The sequence below is a fragment of the Rhea pennata genome, chromosome Z, assembly GCF_028389875.1.
Source record: "Rhea pennata isolate bPtePen1 chromosome Z, bPtePen1.pri, whole genome shotgun sequence".
Lineage (NCBI taxonomy): Eukaryota > Metazoa > Chordata > Aves > Rheiformes > Rheidae > Rhea > Rhea pennata.
In genome coordinates, this window is record NC_084702.1 from 67494456 (window position 1) to 67519496 (window position 25041).

Below are 25041 nucleotides of genomic sequence, written 5' to 3' on the forward strand. Positions count from 1 at the left end.
GCGCGGGGGCCGCTTCCCAGCAGCGGCAGCTCCTCAGGAAAACGAGCCGCGGTGCCCCGTTTCCTGGCGGAGCGCGCGGCCGGCACAGCAGCGCGAGGCAGGGAGGGGAGGGAAGGGAGAAAGAGAGAAAGAGAGAGAGAGAACCCAGAGGAAATCGCAGTTTTCCTCAGACGCGCCGCTACAGCTGCCATTTTGCACCTTTCCCCCGCGGCTCCTCTCCCTTCGCCCGCGGCTCTGCGCGGCGCGGAGCCCAGCCGCGGCCGGGCGGCGGTGAGAGCGCGGCCGCAGCTCCGCGGTGGGCGCGGCGGAGGCGCCGGCCGCTCCCCCCGCCCCGCCCCGCCCCGCGCTGCGCTCCGCCGCCGGCGGCGCGGGGCCGCCACAGGCCGGGCGGGGCGGCGGCGGCGCCGCGGCTTCTCCTCGCGAGAGCGGGCGAGGTTTCCGGTGTTGTGACTGCGGGGCCGTAAACATGGCGGTGAGTCTCCGCGCCCGCTCGCTGAGGCACCTCCGCATCCGAGGTAAGGGGCCCGGCGCGGCCGCCGCCCGCCGCCCGCCCGCCCCCCGCGGCGGCGGCTCGCCCCGCGCTCCCGCCCCGCCGCCTGCCCGCTCCCTCCCTCCCTCCCCTCCCCTCCCCTCTCGGCCGCTTCCTCCGCGCCGCCTAACGCGCTCTCCGCTTCTCTCCCCGTCCCGCAGGCCGGAACGACAGCGGCGAGGAGAACGTGCCCCTCGATCTCAGCCGAGGTACCGCGCCGCGCCGGCGGGCGGGCGGGCGGGCGGGGGCCGCCGCCGCCTCGCTGCGCTGCCCGGCCGCGGGCGGCGGCGGCGGCGGCGGAGGGGGGCCGGGCCGGGCGGGGCGGCGGGGCCGGGGGGCTGCGCGCCCCGTGCGGGCGGGCCGCCGGGCGCCCTTGCCCGGGGGTGGGAGCCTCCTGCCAGCGCCGGCGGGGCTGGGGCGGCGGCGGCCCCGCGGCTGCTCCCGGGAGCCTCCCGCGGCGCCGCCGCGCTGGAGGCCGCCGGTTTTCCGCGGCTGCCGGTTCAGCCGCTTCGGTTCGCAGCCCCCCGCTCTCAGGTGTAATCGCGGGGCAGGAGGAGGGAAACAGCAACGTTTGCTGCTGGTCAGCTCGCTGCCTCCTCGGCAAGCAGGTACGCACTCCCCGTCCAAGTATATCGTTGATCTGGCCTTGCCGAGGGCTAAGGCAAGGGCTAATACTCTTCCGAAGAGACAAATAAAATGTAGAAAACGACCTGGCCCACCGGCAGCGGAAGATCGTGATCCAGGGAAGGGAGTAAAGTTGGCGTTGTACTGTACCTGCTCTGCTCTGGGAGGTCCAGGAGCGCTGCTGTCCTGAGTAGAGCTGCTTCGTGGACGAGTAAGCAGGGAAATCACAGAAGTAGTGAAATAACAGAAGGCTGTGAGGTGTAATGGAAACGCCAGTGTTAGCAGCACCAGTAAACTTTTTAGCTTAGCACAGGACTGCATCAACAATTCTGCCTCTACTTTTTTTTTTCTGCTGTGATCTCTTGAGATTTTTGTTTGTAAGGAGTTTTAACTTGGGCTAAAAGTTATTTCTTCATATAGATATACTATTTATAAACATATTTTAGTTTTTGTCAAAATGCCTGAGGTTTTTGTAGTTTTAAACCAATGGGATCTCATTTTGCTCCCCTCCATCTCCAAATGTGTGTGACTGTTTCAGTGAGATACCCTCCTTAAAACTAAAATGAGTGAAACTTTTATCAAAAAAATGCAAGACAAATGCCTGAGCAGTTCAAATACATGGCACAGTTATTAATGTATGTAGTGTTATCTGTTTATGAAATTTACAGGATCAGGATTTTTACAAACTCTTCTTCATTTTGCATAGCATACGGAATTGTTATGATTTCAAAGAACTATACACAGTACTTAAATGTTGGAGTGATAATTTCTGTATGTGGTCTGTTTGAAGCCTTTTACTCAGAAGTCAGGAGGAGACTGTCGTGATACCATTTTTTTGCTGTGAGATGCCTTAACCCACCTACTGATCCCATGAGGCCTGTGGTAGTAGCAGTAAAACTGCTTCTTTTCTGTTACATTGTAAAAGAGATTCTCAGATAAGATGCGAAGTAAATTCATGATCATATTTGACCTGAAATAATTATTTGAATTGCAGGGCTGTTAAAACAGTAATGTTGGTGAGAATATGTGAGAACTGAATACAAATTTGCTTACAGTGGGGCATGAGGAATATTTTACAGGCTAAAAATGGTCATAGTGCAAAAATAACTTGTGATTGCAGTGAAAAAGGGGACTGCTCTAAATTTTGTTATGCATCCCTTCTCAAAGATATGTTACTATTGTGCTTTTGTCAGGGAATTGATAGCTGACTAATCAGTAATCATATAGCTGTCCATAGGCATTAACTTTGTTTTTAAAAGAATGAAACTAAAAAACTGAAAAAGTCTCAGGAAGACATGGACTAAGCTCTATGATAACTTTATATGCACACTAAACACACAGTGAAGTCTTAGTTTTCCAGATGTTGCAGCAGTTATGTATGGAGTTTATATTAAATATTTAAAATACTTACCCCGTTTCAGTACTCATACTGTTTTGATTCACTGTGTGTTGAACCAGTTGCATAGTTTTCCAGTGGACTCATTTCAGTACCTTAGAAGAAGATTCTAATGCTTTTTGTTTCCCCAAACAACTGAATTTTGTGTCAATTAATCTGAAATACCGGACTAGGAGAAACAAAGAATCATCCTAAACAGTGCCTCAGCCATATGCATAGTTACAGTGGTCATCTTGTTACAAATATGTGAAATTAAATTGGTGTTGCCTTGTTCTTAACGGGTTCTCAATTAGTGTTAGCTTGGTCAAAATGACTTGAACATATATTTCAGGGCTTGGATAGTCCATAGTCAAGAGGCCAATGCTGGTTTTAAGTATTTCAGAACTATTAATAGATGCAGGGAGGATCCTTGCCTTGTTTGTACTGCTTTGGGTCCTGCTTCTTCCTGGCTTTGTGTGCAGCAAGACTCTCAACGTTTTGCTGCATGTAAAGCTGATCTAACTTTGTTTGTGTGCTTTTCACTCGTTTTCTCTGCCAGAGTAGTTCGATGATTGCCCCTATTTCCCAGGATGCACCATGTTGTTGTTTTATTATGTGTTTTTACCATGCCTGGTATGGTAGCATTTCACTCCCTGGAGTTTTTAGTGCTCTGCAGCTTCAAAGAATGATAGCATAATGTACACAAAAGGTATTTTATAATATGTCACATTTTGTGTGTTTGTAAACTCTCTGTAGTTAAAAATACAGTTTTTAAAAAAGAAAAAGGTTATGCAGGTACATGTTAGACTTGTTGCTTGTGGCTGTTTAATATCTTATGTTAGCTGCAAAATTATGATTAGTAGTTGGAATTCAGAATACTGAGATTTTGACCTTGTGTTGTATTACCTCCTCAGAATAGAACAGAAAAAGGAAAAGGAGGGCAGGTTCATCATCAATGCAACTCCCATTGCAGTCATCTGGAAGGAATTAGCAATGGGATGAGGCAGACTAGTTTAATTGGACTGCTGAAATCAACCTCCTAACTTCTTACGGCCAGAAAGGACAATTGGAATTATCAACCAAGTTGCCACATTTAGTAGGAACCTCATGTATTAATTCATGCTTCAAGTCCAGTCATAGCTGTGTGTACAACCATGCTATAAGTATTAAATTTTTTGACCTAATTTATTTTAGGTTTTGACTATTTTACAGGAATTACAAACTGAATTACAGAGCTTTATGTATCTTCTAAAGGTCTAGGCAGTATTAAAGGCTTGTGTAATCTAAAGTTAATTTACTGCTGAGTTATTTGCTCATTTCTGTACCTAAATCTGCTTGCAAACTAAATCTGGAAATTTTGTTACTGTTTCAGTATTGCCTTACGCTGTTGCATGACAAACGCTCCTTACTTTCTTGGAGTTTCAGCTGTTCACTTTAAGCTGTGAAGGCCTAAATAGCTTGGAACTTGCCAGTTTGAGAACTGTTTGTTACATTGGCTTGTCTGTAGTCAAGTTCTTTTAAAGGCCCTTTCTTCAAGAGAACCCTATATTTTTGGATTCTTATCTAGTTCTGAATCTGCAATGTTTTGAATATTAACTCATTATTTCTCATTGTCTGAGAAATACAGGCATGCAGAAGAGACTGCTGATGTTGGATGAGGCAGAGTGATGTTCACGTCTGTAGGTCTTAATTTTCTACTCTCTGAGTATCTTTACTTTTTGATACTTTTCAGATAATTAAAAAGCACAATATCTCTAGAATTAATGTTTTTATTAATAAGTATTAACAATACTCTTTTGATTTGTCAGGTTTTCTTGTATAGCCAGTTCTCTCCCTTCTATAAATGTTGAGTCTTCTGGCTACAATACGAGACAGATATGAATAAAGTAACTGAGACAACGGGCTTTTTCTTTTTCTCCCCTAGAGTGAGTTTCACAGAATTAGCTTAGTGTTATCTGAAAAATACTGTTTTCTTTCTACCTTCACAATCATATCCTTCTATCATATAGTTAAAAACGAAAGATGTAAAAATTCTATTTGACTTCACCTAGATCTGTACTGTATTGCTTTTGTTACTGCTCACATCATTTTAAACCGTATTACGTTTGATTCCATGTGCCCACATGGCAAATCGTACTGCGTTACATGCAGGGCAAATGTTTCAGGATGCTATTTGCAGTTTATAGCCCACAAAAATGTCCGGCATTTCTAAGGGTTGTTTGAGGGATATTCAAAGGAGGATGGATGAATTTTGTTTCCAAATTCAGCTTATGATTTGGTGACCACACCATTTCCAACTTCCTTCATCAGTATGGGAGCAGCAGAGAGGAATGCTGTGCACCTGTCTAGTCCTGAGAGTTCAATTAATGGCCAAAAAAAAAAAGAAGAAAAAAAAAAAAGCCTCTTAGTGCTTGCTGTAAAGCCATAGGAACGCAGTGCAGAGTTGCGAAGTGTGTATTTTCTTGCTGGCTCAAAGGCAGACTTCCGCATTAATGACAAAGCTGTAACAGAAAGCCTTTTTCTGCATTGTGTGTTTTTGCATAATATGATTAGTCTTGAAAAATGCAGAGAAGTGGAGCTCAACTGCATCTTAGAAACATTATTTAAAAAATTATGTATTAGGCACTTTTTAACCTTGTGTTGATGGCATAACCAATATGCCATCATTGTGGTGGGTAACTGTAACAGGATGCTTGTATTCGAGCAAATTACACAGAGCAATAGTTATTTTCTGCTTGTTTGTGAATCTGTAAGAGAAGTTGTAGTAGGAGCAAGAAGTTATTCAACAATGGTTTTATCAGTTGTTATAGGATATAGACAAGCAAATTGAAAAATAGTCGGAGAGAGATAGTTTTTGAGAAATACTCTAACATATTGTCCTTTTAATATTGTTTTTTATATGGTTAGAAACTAAAGGGGAAGCGATTGATGTCAGTGATTGCCAACTTTGAGCAACATGGGTACATCTGGTAGGTTTTAACAGCAATGGAGTTAAGAGATGCTCAGTACATGCACTTCCAAAATTAAGGCAGACAGCTTTCCTATTTGCAGTTTGCTCTGCTGTTGTATGCTGATTTGGAATTGTATAGCATACTAGTCTGGTCAGATTAGTAACACTTACATACCTTTGGCTTAAAATTTTAAGACTTTTTGCTACTATTAAAATGGTGCATGCTTACAATATTTTCACTTTCATTTTTTGAAAACAGGAACAGTACCATTAGTGAGGGAAGAATGTTAACCAAAGAGAACTTTAAGACCTGCTCAGTTGCTTGCCTACCTAGCATTAGTAAGGGAGGCAGAAGTTTAAGAATTCTGTAGAAGTTGGATGCTATAATGTCTTTCAAGATCTGTGTTCATGTCTCTGTTTTAAAATTTTGTGTACAGCATCTCTAAACTTGTTTTAGTGGATGAGGTTTTTTTATTTTCCCTGCTGTGGTTCAGATTGGTTAAAAAAGGTCAGCACTCCTCTGAAGAACAGGGAGTAAAATCACTATCTAATATTTTGTGGTTTCTGTGTATATTTGTCAAAAAGGATTGTTCTGGGATTTGGATCAGTATAAATAGGTACTTAAATGTTCAAGCAACACTATTTCCACAACAGGATAGTTTTCTGGGGGTTATTTTGTTTTCCTTCTGTCATTTGTGTCTTAAACTGTTGAAATCCTGAAATTTCCACTTTGTCGTCGTCTTGACATGACATTTTTAGTCATTGCCATACAAACTCTTGAAGTTTCTTCTTGTCTCTTCACCACTGTCACCAGCACTGCATTGCCCAGTACTTAGTTTGGGGAAGTTTTTGTCAGACCGTATCCAGGGTAGGTACTGATTTTTTTTTTTTTTTTTTTTAAAAAAACCTATGATCATAGTTACAGTAAATAAAGCAGCTATGTCAATGGTGATCTTTCCAGAAAGATATGCATCAAAATTTTGACCCATCTCATAATCTTCATGCATAATTTGTGAGTTGCTAGACAGTTGGTAAACTTTTTCCTAAAAACCCAGAAAAGATGCTCAATATCAGACAAAATTTTTTCTTAAAAGTAGGGAAAAGAGTGAAATGATAATTAAATTGAAAAAGGGCTATTTACAAACTGGTTGAATCCATGCAAATCCAAACTTTGCAGAGGATGGTGTTCCAAGAGGATTGCAAGAAAACCTGCTTGTACAATGACTTGAGAACTGATGCTGAAAGAAGGTGACTAGTTTGGGGGAATGTGCTGAAAAATCAGATATGCTTTTCATCTTTCATACTAAATAAGACTCCTGCCTGTGTTTTTTTTTTTTTTTTTTTTTTTTTTTTAGTAACAGTGAGTGACATGAGGTATCCACCTTAAAACTAAACAGATTTTTGCAACCAAGACATAAGCTTAGAGGCTTTAATAACTCTGTAATAGATAGTGTACAATGAGAGGTTTACTTTTCATTAGAAGTGCTCTGTACTGCATGCAGTTCAGGCAGATGTTTATTCCATGCCGCAGCTGAGTTTACATGCAGAGTAGCTCTAGCATGTTGAGCCCTAATACAGAAGGGAAACTGCTGTGACACTGCTACACAAGTGATGGCAAATATTTGATGAAGTTGCTTTAATTGGCGAGCTCGTAATTTGCACTCTCGCAATAAAATGTATTTTGCTTTATACTAGTTTAAAAATCTTTAATATTAGTATTTTCGAGTATACTGCATGAACTTTTTTTTCTGTTTGCCAACCATCTGTTGTGGTGATGAAAAATTTGGGTGAAATGGTCGGAAGAAAAGCAAGTCAGTACAATTTCAGAAATATGACTAATGAAGAGTATGCTCACCAGATCCAGGCAGCTGGTGAAGAGGAAGAGTGCTGGTGAAGATGCATGGGTGAGAATACAGGAAAAAATAACTTAAACTTACAGCTGTATTTTTTTAGTTGTACACCTGAATCTTACTGTCATTACTTAACAGCTCTCTGGAACTCTTGTTTTTATGCTTCTGTTACACTCATTGGAGTCTCTAGCAAACTGCATCTCAGCAGTGGCTTGAATAGATTTGGGTAATTCAGTATTACAAGGAAATCTCCTCATGTACATTCTTGCTGAACAGCAATATCCTTGGAATCAGCATTGTAAATTTATTAATTAGACTCAGTGATGGAGTAGTCATGAAAGTTTTTCTAAAAGGTGAGATTTCATGTTTGTACACCTACTGATTTGATTCTTGACCATCTGAGCTTCTCTAAGCCTCTCATTTTTCTTCTGCTACTTTTTGTAGTTGTTTGGCCACGTCTGGCCATTTATTCAGGTATCTGCTTCTGGAACATTTCAGCAAGACTACAATGCAGCTGCAGCTACTTTATTATTATTTTGTGGAAATTAAAGGCATTTAATTGTCTGAAGTGCAAAATGAAAAGCACAGACACTTAATCTCTTTTATTCAGAGAAATGGATCAATAATGTAAACTTCATGCTGTTCCTCAGTCGTAATTTGAGTAACATAGTCAGTCTATGACCAAAAGGATGGCAAAATATTGAAGATTAGGTGGGACAGTTATCTACCCATACCTGAAATAGCTAATGTTAGTCAGCACTTTTTCAGTTAAAATGAAAGAGGTGCTTCTCTGTACCTTTCAAATTTATGTAGAATTTATTGACTGTGAAATGAATTACACCTATTGATTTAAGATTAAAGAAAGATTGGTAGGGAATATTTGTGCATAGATTTAAGGTATTTAAAACAAATGCAACAATAATGTCTTAATTTATGGAAAATTGTATCGTTATAAAAGTTTCATCTCTTCAAATGTATATTATGAACAGTTCAGGATTTTGCTTTGTTTTTCCCCAGCTCTGTAAGAGATTGATTTCCTTGCTTGAAATTTACACAACCTTTAAATAAAAATATTTTAAAAGAAAATTTGAGAATTACTTCATAAAAACTGTGAGGAGAATTAAAAACAACTATTGCCTGAAAATTACTGCTTTACAAAATTGAGTGAACTAAAGTCTCTTTTTGGTCCTTTATCTTTTAAGCATCAATGATGTCAGCAACTATGATTAGCAATCTCTCATCTAGAGAACTGAAAATGTATTCATCTCCTTTTAGGCAAACCTTATGTGATTCTCAGAGGTAAACTTACGGGAATTTTTTTTCATGAAATTAATTAAAAAAAAAAAAAAAAAGAAAGAAAGAAAACATATTGCTATTTTCCTGTTTCCATAATGTTTCCAAGATGATCTAGTAGGTTAGTCTGTTAACTTATTTCATAGGTAAGTTTCGATATAGAAAAATCTACCATACTGAATTAGGTGTCTTTTATGTTTAAAAATTACGCTTGGATTCTGTTGTGAAATTTGTAGATGCAAATTATGAATTTTCTTCTCTAAAAATGACCTTCTAGGAGAAAGAGCAAAAGGTTGGACCGTCACAGCTATGGACGGATGAGACCTGTCTAGTCTCTAGCAGGAGGAGCTGAAGTCCCTGGAAACCATCACTCTGTACACTGTTTTGATAACTTTTTGTTATAGTATTTTGAGCGGGGGGTACTAAACACATGCATTCACTACAATTTAAGGGTTTCCTGCTGCAGTTACTGCCATTTATGAATTACTTGTAGTTTGAAGCTGCATGTACCTTTATTAATATTTGGACTGAGAATGTTATCTTCATCTTTCATGTCTTGATCAACAGATTGGGTGACTCTACATCTACTGATATTGCTAGGCTATTACTTTTTATGTTATACCGTATATAATAGGACTTTATTTCCTGCTTCCAAATATTGTTATTTAATGTCAGTGATATTTGTGTCAAAATGCTTGTCAGTTCCCTGATAAAATTTGAATAAATACATGGTCAGAATTGTTATCTGTTTTTCTTCAGAGAAGTTTTGCGAAGAGATTTGTGAAGTAGTTACTATTTGTTTTGTTAAAGCAACTAAAAATTGTGACTGGCCTGAGTTTCTGTTTAGAGTTATTGGCAGGGAAGAAGAAAATGGGTTGGGGTCATCAAAGGTCATTTTCTAAACCATTGTGGTAAACTTACATCCCCATTTAAATTTGTATTTGATGTTTTGGGCAGTGTTAATTTATCTTGCATGCTGACATAACCAACCTTAAGAATGTGGGAAAGGCTTGTCCTCCAACTTTTTATCTGCTTTTGATGGTAAGGGCAATTGTACTAGGTCAGTCTAGCCTTGTATCTGTCTCTGACAGTGGCTGATAGTTGATGCGTAGGAGAGAGCAGAACAACAGGACAGGCATGGTCATACTGCCATGGAGCATTCCCCAGCCTCCCACCAATTTACGGCTCAGTTTCTGGTGTCTATTTATGTATTTATTTTAAAGTAATATGTAAACTTTCAGTGTTTTAGAGCAAGTTCTTACACGGTTTAACTTTACACTCTGGAATAATTTCTCTATCTTGTGGTAATGATAGAAGTTTTGTTGGACATTGTAGTCTCAGCTTGGTTTTATTCATCAGTGTGCAATAGCTACACATGTATCTAACACTGTAGAAAGATGAAGCTTCAAGTGCTTCATGGGGAAAATAAGTAATGAAATATAGAATGTGTACACTAACAATGATTGCTAACATTCTTGGCATTAACCATCGGTTTCCTTATACTTGAGGACCTAATTTCAAGTGTTTTATAAACTTAAATTTTCATTTATATTAATTACTTTCATCTGTTCAAGAGACCAAACTGAAGATCGAAGCAAATACTCATTCTCTGTGAGCAGCCATGTTACTTAGAGCAGTAGCTTTAGAAACCTGTCTTAGTACCATGCTTAATCTGTTAGAATGTACTTTCATAATCCATATTTGAGGAAACTGATTGGAGGACAGTAGTTTGTATACAACTGTAAAGCAATATTTAAATGTTAGTGTTACTTATTTACCAAAAAACAATCAGTAATTAATTTTCGTCATTATTGTGATAGTGATATCTTTTGGAATTGTCCTTCAGTTTTTTTCTTATTATTTTGAAAGTAAGATTTTAAGCTTGTATTTTAAGCTTGTCTCTAGTAATCCAAAATCCTGTGCGCAACCTTCAGCTCTTCTACGTGGTTCTAGTTTAGTAGCAGTACTGTAGCGTTTCTACAGTAAATTTCTACAGACTACTGTAAAACTTGTTTTTTGGGGTTTTAACTGTAAATTAAGGTTGTCTACAAATTTTTTTTTATACGAGATTGCTTACTGGAAATAATTAATGTAAGTCCAAGGATAAGAATGTAAGCCTGGAATGGCTTCTCTACACATACAACATCAGTGTCTTGGTTAGAAATAATACTATAAGAAAGGAATTTTGGAAGTGTCCCTTGCTTAACTGTTTCTGACCACTTTGTGGTGTCCACAGTGTCAGAATGTTTTTCATGTGACCTTTAGCTGCACCTGGAGATGATGATGATGATGATGATGATTAAATCTGTCATTTAATTTACAGTTTCTTAAGCACATTTGCAAAAGAGAAATCCATACGGGTAGAATGGGCTTTAAAACTTTACTTCTATGGTTTCTTACAGAATATGTAAGCCTATATGTACAAAATTAAATATGAAGGGTCAGATGTATAACTGTAATCCTGTAACAAGACTTTTTCTTCAACTCTAAGGTTTCTAGTATTTCCTGGATCCTGCTTTGGATGTGCTGTCTCTTGTACTGCTTTCAAGTTAGTAGACCCTGTTATAAATGTGAAGGTTAACTTCTACCTGACTGATGTAGAAAGAACAGTTCCTTTACTCTTTGCTGACTGCCGTGAAAGTAGGCACACTTTTTCCATATTATTGAACTGCTTTCATTTATTCATAGCTTTCTTAAGCAGAAAGAGTGAAAATAACCTCGGTTCTTTACTTCTGTTTTCTTTCTCTTTTTACTAACTTGGGTTACTGGAATTTCTCAGTTGCTGTGTTCAGCATACACTGCTTAATGTATGATTTACCTTTGAAAGATACAGGAATCAACCTAAATAAGTCTATGCTTACATTCTGCAGAAATCACTGTGTCTGGTCACCCGTGCCCTTTGAGGGGATGTTCTCAGTTGTAAAGCTTAAGATGTGTAATGCATTGTATTCTTTTTTTATCTGAAATCTGTAAGAGCTATTTTATTTGGCAAATACTAGGCATCAGGCTATACTGGCTGAAAGGATATTGCACATTACTGATTCAACTGTGTAGCAACAGTTTTAACACTGATAGAGGATGTCTGTATAGTATTCTATACATTTTGCAGCATAATAGTAGCTATGTGAATGTTTGAGATAATTTTTTCTGGGTAGTGTTTATACCTATAAATTGAGACAGACCTTCAGTCTAAATGTATATTACTGTGTTTTTGGAAGTCATAGGCTGCATGTAAACTATTGCAATGTGGAGTTTGGTCCTTCATGTGTCATTATTAAATAATTCATGAGTGATTTGTCATGCAGTTTTCTATGTAGTTTTCTCGTATTGTTCTCAGAACATAGAAACTGCATAGAAAAAAACTAAATGTTCAGTTAGATGTAAATTTAGAGTACTTTATGTTGCTAAAGAGATACATAATTGTCCTTCAGTGTTTTTTTTTTTTTTTTTAAACAGATTAATAATGGAATGATATGCCTTTTCATCAGTGTTTTGTTTCATTGTTTAAGGTTCTGATTTTTTTTTTTAAAAAAAAGGTGTTTTAGCAGACTGATTACCTGTCATCTAGGCTTACATTGACACCTTTAAGTATCTGACTTCTAATGCTTTATTGTTTTTAAAAACTGATAACTTGTGACTGTTTCAGTGGAAATGGAGAATGCTACATCAACATTCCTGGTTGATACTTGTTTCACTAGACTTCCTTCCTTTTGGTAGCATGTAGTTTAACAAGCCACTGAAAAGTACCTGCACAGCACTTACACTTAACAGAGATTTTTGAAGTCTAAATGTATGTAGTGAGCTAACCAGAACCATCCATTTATATTGTGATTCTTTCCTTCAGTAAAAGGAAGATGTCTCTTTTGATGTTCTTAGTTATTAAATGCTTAACTATAATGAGGTAAGAGTTACTTCTTTAAGGGAAATCTTTAGGTGAATTTGGCTTTTTTTTATCTCACTTTTTGGTATTATGATTCTAGTAGGTGTGACAGCAGCTGCAAGTACACGCTCTCGCTTACTGTATGTACATTGGTTCCTGTATTCAGCTGCTGTCCTAGCATCTAGGAACTGATATGTGTAAAACTATATGCTCCTCAGTTTGACTCGTTATGCTTGACTTCAGAGTTACTGAATTATTTGTGTGTTAAAGCCTACTGTTCTTCCTGTTTGCTTTTTATTAACATGTGCATAACAGGATAGTGAATTGGCATGCTGCGATCCGACTGAGCGTGGTCAAACAATGGTGCTAAATCTGTCAGGGGAAAGGAGGAGTCAGTCACGCTAACGCAGTGATTGCTGGTCGTGGTTCATCCCTGCATTAAATGGAGTGCTAGCTGTTTTGTGTAGCTGGAGCTCTGCGGTGATATTTCTGCCTCTCTGGAGAATGGGATCTGTCAGAACAGATCACAATTCTCACTGGGGAAAAACAATATCACAGTCCTGAAGGGGTGAAAAAAATGAGTCAGGCCTGACAGGTCATGCAAGTATGTGTAGGTTTTTCTATTTGTTTTTTAAGACAACAAAAACGAAACAGCTTTGAAGATTTTTAATGTGCATGCATCTATGAGTTACTTCAAGGCTAAGAGAATCTCTGAATTCTAGAGACTAGTGCTTTAAGCCATTTTTAACCCATTTCACTGAGAAAAATAAATAAATACAATGCTTTGGCAGTGCTAAAGATTATCATTAGATAACATTAGCAAACTGTTGTAGACCAAGGACTCTGGTGTAATATGAATGCACGGACCAAAGATACGTGCTACTCAAGGTGCTTGCTGTCCATGAAGAAAGGCAGATGTACAGAAAGTGAGATGTGATGGTCAGCAAGTTTAGACTGTTGTTGCAGAACCAGAGTGGGCCAACTTGAAATTTTTATATATGTCAATAAAAATCATTAGATGACATTTGAGTCAGAGCAACCATGTGGTAATATTAATAGGGGCATCTTGCCAGATGTAAAAGTAGAGGTACATAAGATGTCTTTTATTTAATGCTTCTCTTCTGCAGAAAAGGGCATGTTCTGCTTCCACTAGCCTGCCTGTGAGCTTCTTGCTGCAGAGATGCGTGTGCTGATTCTTGTACGACTCTGTAGTAATCCAATTTGGTTTACTAATCCAACAGAAGACCAACACAGCCAGAACGATTAAAAACCTGTCTGCTGAGTTAGCAGGCAGCACTATTTTAATGTGAAGTTGATAGGTGCCAGAATAATGTAAAGGGTGAGGTATCTCATACAGTGGGATAGGGCAGAAAGAAAGTGAAGGAGTCATGCGCTTTGTGGGAAGAAAGCTGTAAGGTCAGCTCAGTCATTTTGCACAACTGCACCCTCAGAAGCGCCATGGGAAAAATGTGAAGATGCTTGGTGGTTGTTATGGGCTGATCGAGGTGAGTCAGCATCGCAATAATAAATGAGGTAAATCAGGAAAGAATAAGCTCTTAAGGGCTCTTAAGTTTATGATGAATAGCTTCTCTTCTCTTATTTTTTTTTTCCCAGATAGAAAAGCAAGAAATACTGGAAGGGTGCAGAATAAGAGCTAGTATATGATCAGAGAGCTAAGAAATCTCTGCATCGACAGTCTGAACTGAGGTCATTCCCCCCTCCCAAAAAAAAAAAAAAGTATTTGGGAACAGCAAGATGAGATGTTTAGCTTGACAGTGAAAAGTTAAGATGACTATACTACCACTTTTGGAGGTTGAATCTTTCAGATTATGCAGCATGTATTTTTCATTTCTGAGTTAACCTTTGTTCTTCAATGCTGTTATATAAGATTTTGAGGCAGGAAGATGTGCAGTGCTGGATCTGATTTTTGGTTAAGCGGAAACCATGTTAGTTAATAGAATCCATAATGTATTTAGTCTGTTCACAAGCACATCTTAATTTAAAGGACAAAATTCCAGAGAATATTTCTCCATTTGTGAAGTCACATTATTTATTTATTTATTTATTTTACATCTGCATCTCATAAAATTTATGCCTGCCTCCCGTCCCTCTTGGCTTTATTTTTAATAATAATGAGTCATGATAGAGTAATTGAGTAAATTTTCTACTTTTGTAATATTTGGTGCATCTCCAGAAGAGGAAAATAAAGATAGTCTTCTGTTGAACTCAATATGTCACAATTCTTTTGATATCTTTTTTTTGCAAGAGATTTGAAGATTCTTCTCAGTTCAAATCTTGTTTCAAACTTGAAAAGGATAAAAGCCTTCTATAAGCTTAGTTCTTTATGAACTAGTGTACTATTAGAGGCTTGCCATTTCTCTACCATCTTGGTATTTTTCTGCAGTACTTGTACTGTTGATATTATCAAACTTGTGAGCCAGATAACTTGCTTTGTTTATGTTATCAATTTGATAGTGGAAATGATTGCTTTGTTCTCAGTTTTCTGGTTGTATCTTATACTGGAGTCCCCATTCTGCTTCAAATTACTTTTTTGGCAGTGAACCTTTTGGGAAACACCCTGCTGTTCTGCTAGATGCTACAAATTTTTTTCCTCAAACCTTTCTATCTCCCTAGAAATGACAATTTTTCTCAGCAGAAAGAGACCAATGTTGCTGTAAGTGCAGTTTTTGATAGGCTTTTATAATAAGGTGATTCTAGTGCATATTTTAATTAGGCAGCCTTGTTAGAAAGGTATACTATTGCAACAGACTTAAAGTGGTAAGTGACAAAATCTTCATATCCCAGTTTCTTTAAATCCAAATTGGTTGCCTTTCTGCACAGTGTGCTTTAGTTCGTTCCAGGTTTCTGCCAGTGATATCACTGAAGGGAAATATTGATTGTCTGTGATGTACAGGAGATTGTCTAGGTAGTCTCGTGGTCGTTCCTGTCCATAATACCGAGTTTCCCTTGAGTAGGGATTTATCTTGGATGTGTGTAACCATTTGCACTTTCGAGATTGGAACTTTGTAAGCTTATTTCTGATCATTTCAGAAAATTATTGTTCCTGCTAATTCTCCAAAGAATTGAAGGAGAATATTCTAGAGAGCTGGAGACTACTAATATCCGATCTTTATTGTGATATAAATGTGGATATGTTACAAGTCCAAAAGTTCTGAGAGCCAGGAAAATTCCCACCCGTACCACACACACAACAGGCTCAAGAGTAGAAATCTGCCAAACTGTATTTTCACAGAAACCAAATTATCAGGAAGTTATCTTCCTCTTTTATTATGTTCTCTTGAAATTAGAGGTTATGGTATAAATTGTTCATAGTGCCATAACTGCCCTAGCATACTTGTCTTCAGTGTTTCTCCGGATGGCTTATGTTACTGGAAACCTTTAAAGCTGAGATAAGCTCAGGAAAATACACTATACAGAGGAATCCTAAACATGATCTAGTAGTAAAATCTTCATTGTCTCACTTTAATTGTCTCTAATTTCTGTGATCCTATGAAAGATCATTTTTTGTTGCAGAGTCCAAGTAGATGCATGCAATTTTTTCAATTTAAATACAAAGCTTATTGGATATTTGCTTTAACTATATGATGTTCTAAAATGCAAGGTAGCTCCATCAATAGTTGTGGTTGTTGCTAACAGTTGATGATGCTTATTGCTGGGATTAAGGTTTGTGGAAGAGGATACTTTATATCAAGCTGGTTATGACTGAGATTCATGCCCATATTAGGAGCCCACATTGTGAATATCTGTATGTATGCTATAAGCAGTGTAGTCAGTACAATTGATTGAGCTAACCCTTGTGTAGACACATTGTAACTAGTCAGGGTAATCTCTGTATGCTTCACTGGCTGATAGACAAGATCTCCATCAACAACAGCAGGACATGAGACATCTAGGACTGATTTACACATCTTAATTCAGGTGCCTACATGTAGGTGTCTGAATTTCTAAATATATACTGCCTTGTGTGCCTGATGGCAGAGTAAGTGTGGGCTCTTGTTTTTCCAAATACATTCTGGGTGTATCCTGGTAAGATATGTTATGTCTGATTTTTTCCAAATTTTTGCTCTTTAAGCTTTTAAACCACAAAAGATGCTAACATACTCAGGTTGGTTGGTAGAGAGGTAGCAAGAAGTTTCATCCTTAACATTTCTGCAAATTCTGGTTTCCCTCTGGTATTCTTTCAGGGTGAGCAGGAAAGTAAAAGGCCCCTGCATCTTCCACTGTAGCTGTTCATACTGCAATAGGAAGCCAAGTGTTTTTACTATAAATTAGTATAGGACACCAGTATAGGCAAAAGCTTTCTTTCTGCCACTTTTCAGATGGTTAGTGACCCCAGTGTTTTTCAAAGATTTTGTTTTATGTACAATTCTTTTTTCTTGTTTGAATAATGTAATACTTCTCAATTGTTCATGTTTCCACCCTGGTCTTGGTATTTCATACGTTTAAAACTGCAGTGTTATTGGTGGGGTTGACAAACTGCCTGCCCCAGAATAAAGTATCCAATCCAAGACTGCACAAGAATCCTGCAGTCAAACAGCTTACTTTGGAGGCCGTTCTACCACAATATGACCACGCACAGAAATTATTGTAGTTCCCGTTAGAGTAGTTGTGTGTGCATCTCTCCGTGCCAAGTCCTGCTCTGCACTGCGCACTCCCACTTGTCAGCCTGTACTCCCAGCCTCGTTCCCGGAGGCAGGACAATGCTCTCTTTTCCTCGTGTTTGGCAGTGCTCTTCAATTTTCCAGCAAAGCGTCAGGTCATCAATGGCAATCTGAATCTTGGTTTTTGTTAGGATGGTGGACCCTGAGGAAGAAAGGGGGAGGAGAGGAAGTAGTTCTCACCTTGTAGTTTGCTTCCTGTATTGCTGGCAAGTCCCTGCGCTGTAGTTAAGTTTAGTGTGACTGTGGACACAGGTTAATGTGGAGAGCAGAAGAGTCTTGCCTTCTCCAAATCCCATTGACCCTTCATTTGAAAAAGAATCACAATTGTGTGGTATGGTAGAAACATGTAACATCTTTTTACTTTATGTTTTGAGGAGGGAGTATTTTGCCTTTAAGTTACAGGGGGATTACAGATAAAGCTGTTCAGATATACTGGGATTGGAGTTTCAATCACTAAATAGGTATCTAAGATGTTGATTAAAATCTATTTTAAAAATAGCAGTCTCTCCTTCATGAGCTTTAGCATTTATTCTAGACGTATACCTGGTTTTGATTTTGGACATAAATCAAATTGCTACTCTTTGAACAAAAATGGTCTGCATCCTCAACTGAATATAACTATTTTTAATTTTTAAAATGTCTACCAGGAAAATACGTATTTTGTTTAGGAAAAATGGATGTTGAATAAATGTTTAGATTTTTGTTTTCTAATTGCATCTGCTAATAACCTGTTCTTTTTTTTTTTTTTTTTTTTTTTTTGCAGAACCCTGTGATAATATGAGAGAGATTCTCCAAAATGTGGCCAAATTACAAGGTGTTTCAAATATGAGAAAACTAGGTCACTTGAATAATTTTACTAAGGTAAGAACTCAGATAGTGTCATTGGGCATGTAATGATATGGTCTAAAATTTTATTTGTACTCTATCAGGCATTGGCCAGAAGCTTCATGAAATGGTTTAGTAGCATGAAGGAGTATAAAGAATCTAGATGAGAAAGGAAAGAAACAAAACAGTATAAGTAAACATATGAATGCAGGATTATGCTGAAATTTGTGCATCTTCTACTGGCTGATCTTTTACCATACTCTGGTACTTAGTCTTAATCAAATTCCAGTTCATGGGTTAGGTTGCACAAATAGAGCTAAACGAGTGGTTCTTTCTCCACAGAACTGAATCAAAGATTTGAAATGCCAGGCTGTCTGGATATAAGCTGATGAAGTGCAGTGAAAGGACTGTACTGATGAGCGTGACATGCAGTGATTGGGCACTTGCACTGCTGAAGTCAACTTTCACTCACTGTAGGTTTCATAGTGAAAGGGGTTTAAAGGGGTCATTCTAAAAATGACCTGTGTTGCAATTTTTTTTGAGGTGCTTTTTCCAGATCTAAGCTTCCAAATCAGGGAGGTGTAAAGGGTATTTGCTTAGAAGTATGACAGATATGTTGGAGGCTAACATTGTAAATTGAAAAGAGGCAAGATTAATAACTTACTACAGAATGAGGGATGATAGGTTTTAGAAGGAAACAACAGAAGGCCTTCAGAGTGAGAGCAGCTACCATTTTTTTGGTAGATGAGGAACTGATGGAGAGGATCAAAGAGAACTGATGGCATGTGAATAGTGAGTTAAGAAAAGGATGCCTCTTTGAAGCACTCTGATTTTGGTTGGACTGCTATTCCATTTGTCGAGGCAAGGGAAAATGAATTGTAAGTGAGCTAGGTGAAATTGGAGCTTCAGGGATGTATAGGCTGATGAAAAGATCATCTCTAAATAATAACACAGAAGGAGCTAGTTAATTGTACACATTTCTGCTGGAGAGCCACAGGTAGAAGTCTGTGTCTAAAGATAAAACCCAAGTTTCAGTGACAAATAGCATGTATCCTGTAATCAGCAGTAATCAAGAAAGAAGACAGTGGTGGAGAACTTGGGGAAAGTAAGGTTTCTGTTGTTGCTGTAGATAAACTGGTAAGACCTTGAATAAGGTAACCAGGAAGCTGTGTGGAAGTGTGTGTGTGTTTTTAAGAATCTGGAGTGAAAAAGAATGAATGCTCAAGGACAGATTTGGGGACCTAGTTGATATGAGAAGGATAAATGTGTGTCATAAACTTTGTAGTTGGTGTGCTTCTTGGCTGTTTAAAGCACTCCCTGCAAGACTCAGCACGCTTCATCACCTGTGTATGAAATTCAACTGGTAGGAGAAACTGAGAACAGAATTACTAGAAATAAGTTCACTTGCTATCTGCAGTGCATTAGTAATCAATTCATAAATGCTCCGTTTTGTGGTCTCGTTTAGTATGTGTGTATGTGTATAGACTCACGGAGCAACTGAACATACCGAAATGTTTTGGGACATTACATTATTGCAGCTGACAGTCTGCTTATGTTAGAATGAACCACTGTCCGACAAAATGCTGCTGTAATTACTGAGATCCCAGATTTTATTTCAAGAAAGCATTTTATTCTGCTAGAGAAGGCTGTTGTAGCTTTATTTCCTCTTTGTGCTGACCTGAAAACTTAGGAATGTAAGTGTCTCCAGGTTCTCCTGTTGATTTAAAGTTAGAGCGCTGGATTAGGTTTGTAGATATGTGACTCACAGGAAAGAGCTAATATTTGAAACTATGAATCTTAAAACACTTGCTTTTCATATTAAAAATTTTCAGGTAGCTATAAAATGGATAAATTAGCAAATATGCATAATTTATGCTTCATTTTTTAAAAAGTTAACTTTGAAAAATTAAATAATTTCATAATTAAATATTTGAAGAATTTGTCATCCTTCTTTATCATAGTGTTAAAATGGGAAAAGAATTATAAAAATATTCTTAGTGTTTTTGTCTGCCAAGAAAGGACAAATTTGTGGAAGGGAAAACTTGCAAAACTAAATGTAAACCTAGAAGACAGGTTCTTGTTTGTAACCTGCTTTTGATCCTGAATCAAAACCCTGTATAACTGAATCATCTCATTCAGTTTGATGTTTAGTGCTTGTTCTTATATTGGTCTCCTTGGAATATGGTCTTAGAAATGTAAGCTTGTACATTTGGCCACATTTGTGAAAATTGTTCCTATTTTTGTTTGAATTTTAAATGCAGCTATGAAAATATAATAATAGTTGCAAAATGTATTGCCTTGTCTCCTTGTGGTTGGAACAGTTCTGTGTTTTTAATTCCAGTGGTTAAGAGTGAAAGCCTGGAGCTTGAGGAAGATGGTTTTATTTCCTTTTTGCGCTCCAGTCCTCTACCATGTATTGACATAATCTCTGTTCCTTCTTAGTGAAATAAGAGCAGGAAAACAGTGGAGTTCTGTGACATTTGATGAAGGCTGAGGAATGTTGTATCTTTCCTTGGAATTACAATGGTGGTGACAAATTTGATTTGTCCTTAGTTTTTTTTGCATTTTATGATCCATGCGAAAGGCTACTGTTTATCTAGGGCATTTATCCCATGGATAGGGAAGGTACCTTTAAAATCTATTTACAGCATATTTCTGATAAAATAATACAGAAAATCTGTAAAATTAGCTTTCCTGCTAGGAATGTTGTTACGCTAAAAATAAAAGATATGAAAAGTCAGTATCAATTATAAGCAGTTGCTCCCTACATCCAAATTTTGCTCCCTAAAGAATAGGCAACTCATACATTTGAATCACAGAACAATTGAGGTTGGAAAGGCCTTTAGAGGAGATCTAGTCCAACCCCCTTGCTCAAGTAGGGTCACCTAAAGCATGTTGCCCAGGATGCTGTCTCTACAGCTTTTGAGTATTTTCAAGGACAGAGACTCTTCAACCTATTAGGGCAACCTGATCAGTGCTCTGTCATCCTCACAGTCAAAAACTCTTTTCCTTGAATTCAGATGGAACATCCTATGTTTCAGTTTGTGGTTGACATATGATAGATGCTGTAGTCCTTCAGTCGTCTTCGTGACCCTTTGTTGGACTTGCTTTAGGAGCTCTATATCCCTCTTACACTAAGGAACCCAGAACTGGACATGGTATTCCAGGTGTAGCCTCACCAGAGCCCCAGTACTCACCTACCAGGACTTGAGTAGAGAGGAAGGATCACCTCTCTTGACCTGCTGGCAACACTCTTCCTAATGCAGCCTGAGATAACATTGGTCACCTTGGCCACAAGGGCTCATCGCTGGCTCATTGTCAACTTGTTGTCCACCAGGACTCTGAAATCTTTCTCTGCAGAGCTGCTTCTCACCTGGTCAGCCCCCAGCCTGTACTGGTACATGGGTTAATCCTTTCCAGGTGCAGGGCTTTATGCTTCCATTTGTTGAACTTCATGAGGTTCCTGTCTGCCCATCTCTTCAGCCTGTTGAAGTCTCCCTGAATGGCAGCAGTCACTGCTCCCAGATGGGTATCATCAGTAAACTTGCACTTGAAGGTGCACTATGTACCATCATTCCGGTCACTGATGACTAAGTTGAACAGGACTGGACCCAGTGTTGACCCATGGGGTACATCACTAGTTACTGGCCTCCAACTGGACTTTATGCCACTGATCACAACCCTCTGAATTTGGCCATTCAGCAACTTTTCAGTCCATCTCACTGTCTGTTCATCTAACCCATACTTCCTGAGCTTGCCTATGAGGATGTTATGGGAGACAGTGTTGAAAGCCTTGGTGGAATCAAGGTAGACAACATTCGCTACTCTCCCCTCATCTACCCAGGCAGCTGTTCCAATGTGGAAGGCTATCGGGTTAAGATGATCTCCCCTTTGTGAATCATAATGACCACTCCTGATCACTTTCTTGTCCTTCATGTACTTAGAAATGGTATTCAAGATGAGCTGCTCTGTCAGCTTTCCAGGGATGAAGGTGAGGCTGACTGGCCCGTAGTTCCCTGGGTCTTTTTTGCCCTTTGTCAAGATTGGAGTGACATTACTTTCTTAAATGGATGAACACTTGGATGAAATAGTGTTCTGCTGCTTTGGTCAGAGTTAACAAAATGTTTGTATTCATGTGGAAACAAGTTACATAAATCACTATGGACTTTTTTGACAGAACTCATGGTAGACATCAAATTTCTTACTAATTCCAGTACATCTGAGGTATGTTAGGTTCAAATTTTCTTTTTTTCCTTGAAAGAAGACTAGATTTTTAATGTGTTTTCCTTATATAGGACAAGGGAAGTAAGCATCCCAAAAAAAAAAAAAAAAAAAAAAAAAAAAAAAAAAAAAAAAAACCACTTACTGAAAACTTACTACACTCCAAGGATTTTATATAGAAGTTAAATAATTTCATATAAAATGTTTAAGGTAATGATGGTCATCAGTCAACAGGATTTTTTGCTGAGGGGGGATCTTATCAATGTGTATAAGTACCTGAAGGGAGGGTGTCAAGGGGACGGGGACAGGCTCTATTCAGTTGTCCCATGCAAAAGAACTAGAGGCAATGGGCAGAAATTGAACCACAGGAAATTCCACCTGAACACGAGGGGGAATTTCTTCACTGTGAGAGCCCTGGCACAGGTTGCCCAGAGAGGTGGTGGAGTCTCCTTCTCTGGAGATCTTCAAGGCCTGCCTGGATGCAGCCCTGTCTACCATGCTCTAGGTGACCCTGCTGAGCAGGGAGGTTGGACTGGATGATCTCCAGAGGTCCCTTCCAACCTTACTGGTTCTGGGATTCATAATACTCTAAGGCAGACAATTTGTGTGACATTCACATGCTTAAGAGATGGAATTCCTTTTTTCTTTTGTTCTTCCTGTCAGGAAGTCTGCCACAGCTAGTGGCATTTGAGTCACTACAGCACCCATAATTGTGCTGCATGGGGGATATTTTATTCAAACCTATGTTTTGTTCGTCAAATTTCAGCTATTACTTTTTATTAGTAGTAGTATTAATGTTCACGTTCTTGGCTCTTTGACTGTTAAACATACATTACTCTTGCCTAGCAGGTGCTGTAACATACAAGTTTAGTAACATACATTCACAGTTTGGGTGATATTTAGGATAGGAGGAAGTACTGTTTTCTTTCTCCCTAAATTTCATCTGTGGAAGATTTCTAAACCTTTCTCCTGTTCACTATTCACTGCCTAATACTTGAAGAGACAGTGCTACAGGTAAAAGGACTTATGAAGTCTGTCTAATCTATAATGGACAAAAAGAATCATGTGCATTCAAACCACCTGTATCACTATTTAAGAACCCTGAATTTTGACTTGAAAACAGTTTGAGAAGTTGACCTCTAGTAAATGGTAAATAGTAAATGACACTTTCAGTCAGCACTGCAGTCCGTAAATCATAGTTAAGTGTCTGTAGCTTCAATAAGCTGACTAACGTCTTTGATTTGTATGGCCAACTAGATAAGGCATGCACCTTGAAGTTCCCCAACTTGTGCTGATTAATAGCAAAACCTCTCGGTTATTTCTTTGGGATTTTCCCCACCCCCATGAGAGTTAGAAGTGATACATTACTAAAAACCAGAAGGAGCTCTACAATTGTAGTTACCTAGTGGAAAATAAGGCTTGAATTTTAAATATTCATTTGATGACTTTATTATAGACGGCTTATTCTACTGTTAGTTTCTGAGAGAGGACTTAAAAGCATATTTAAATAATGCAGGAAAAAATTTCATAGATATTATAGAGTTTTTTATTTTTAATTCAAAGAGAAAGTTGTTTCTTTAAGGACAAAATTAAACTTAATTAATCATTTTAGCTTAACCCTAACAATGTAATAGCATCAATAATACAAAAAATGCTGCTTTTCATTTTGCTAGGAACTAAATTCCTTTTATTTAATGGGCTCTTGCTATTCTGGTTTATATATCTGTTAGCTTTTGACTGTACTACTAAATTTAACTGGGCTATGGATCGCATGTGATACTACAGAGGCTTTCACCCAGTGTGTCTGTCTTTTTCATATGTCTTTTGTTTGTGTTGCTTCTTGTTCTGTTTCTGTTGTTGTTTCAGGGTCTTGACTGTCATTTGCAAAGCCCAACTATCTTTGAATCTGAATGCAATATTGACTGACCATAAGGTTCATCCAAAAAGCTGTATCACTGTGGACAAAACCTGATAACTCATGGTGAAATACGTAGCAGATAGGAATAAAACATCCCTTAGGAACACTCAACTGTAGAACAAATTTGAAGAGTAAATGGATGCAAATCCAGAGTCTGTAGTTTCAGTAAGGGCTCCCCTTTGATGCAACAGTGATGTCAAAGATTTTAGAAACAACTATTAAACCAAACAAAAGCTGTTTAGAGTCTGTGAAGTTTCTTATGAGGAGAAAGAAAGAGAAAAAGGCTGTAAAACTTGCTAAGCAGTCTCTTGCTGCCTATGGTGATTCAAAGTATTTCCAAAATTACAGTACAGTAACTGCAATTGGACAACAATTGAATCCATAGAATAATACCATTTTTACCTATTAATTGCTGTGAATATTGTTATATATAAATGTGAATGGTTTCAATATACACCCGAATTGTATATGCTGTTGACCTCCTGTGGTTTTGTTGTTTTGAGCTACTGTTTCCAAGACATGTTGATGTGTTACTCATATTGCTATGACTCATCTAAGTAGCATGAAAAACTCATAGCTGACAGTAAACATGAAAAAAAAAAACTTCACTGCAAGTTACTCATTGTCTGGCCTAGAATAAGTATAATTTTTTGCTAATATTAAATAATTCATTCAAGGAATCTGTACTGTTCCCATTCATTTACCATTCTATCAAAAATGATTTTTAGAGTTGATTTATAAGCAGTTTTAACAACAAAAATACACTTTAATATTAAAAAAATCATTTTTGCTTAATTTCAAAAATTCAAATAATATCTAAAGTACAAAGCAGACTTTAGTATTCTTGTACTGCTTGCACCTACAGACTTATACTACAATGACATTGCATATTAA

General features: G+C 38.4%; 1 protein-coding gene across 3 annotated transcripts in view; it reads left to right on the forward strand.

Moving 5' to 3' along the window:
• The first annotated feature begins 440 nt into the window (after positions 1-440).
• RICTOR (RPTOR independent companion of MTOR complex 2) overlaps positions 441-25041 on the forward strand; it is an 88874-nt gene continuing 64273 nt past the window's right edge. For all 3 annotated transcript variants that reach the window (XM_062599424.1, XM_062599426.1, XM_062599425.1), the window contains exons 1-3: positions 441-515; positions 691-738; positions 17947-18044. In XM_062599424.1, the coding sequence (XP_062455408.1) occupies positions 467-515; positions 691-738; positions 17947-18044 (195 nt within the window). In that variant the 5' untranslated portion in view covers positions 441-466. The remainder of the gene's footprint in view (positions 516-690; positions 739-17946; positions 18045-25041) is intronic.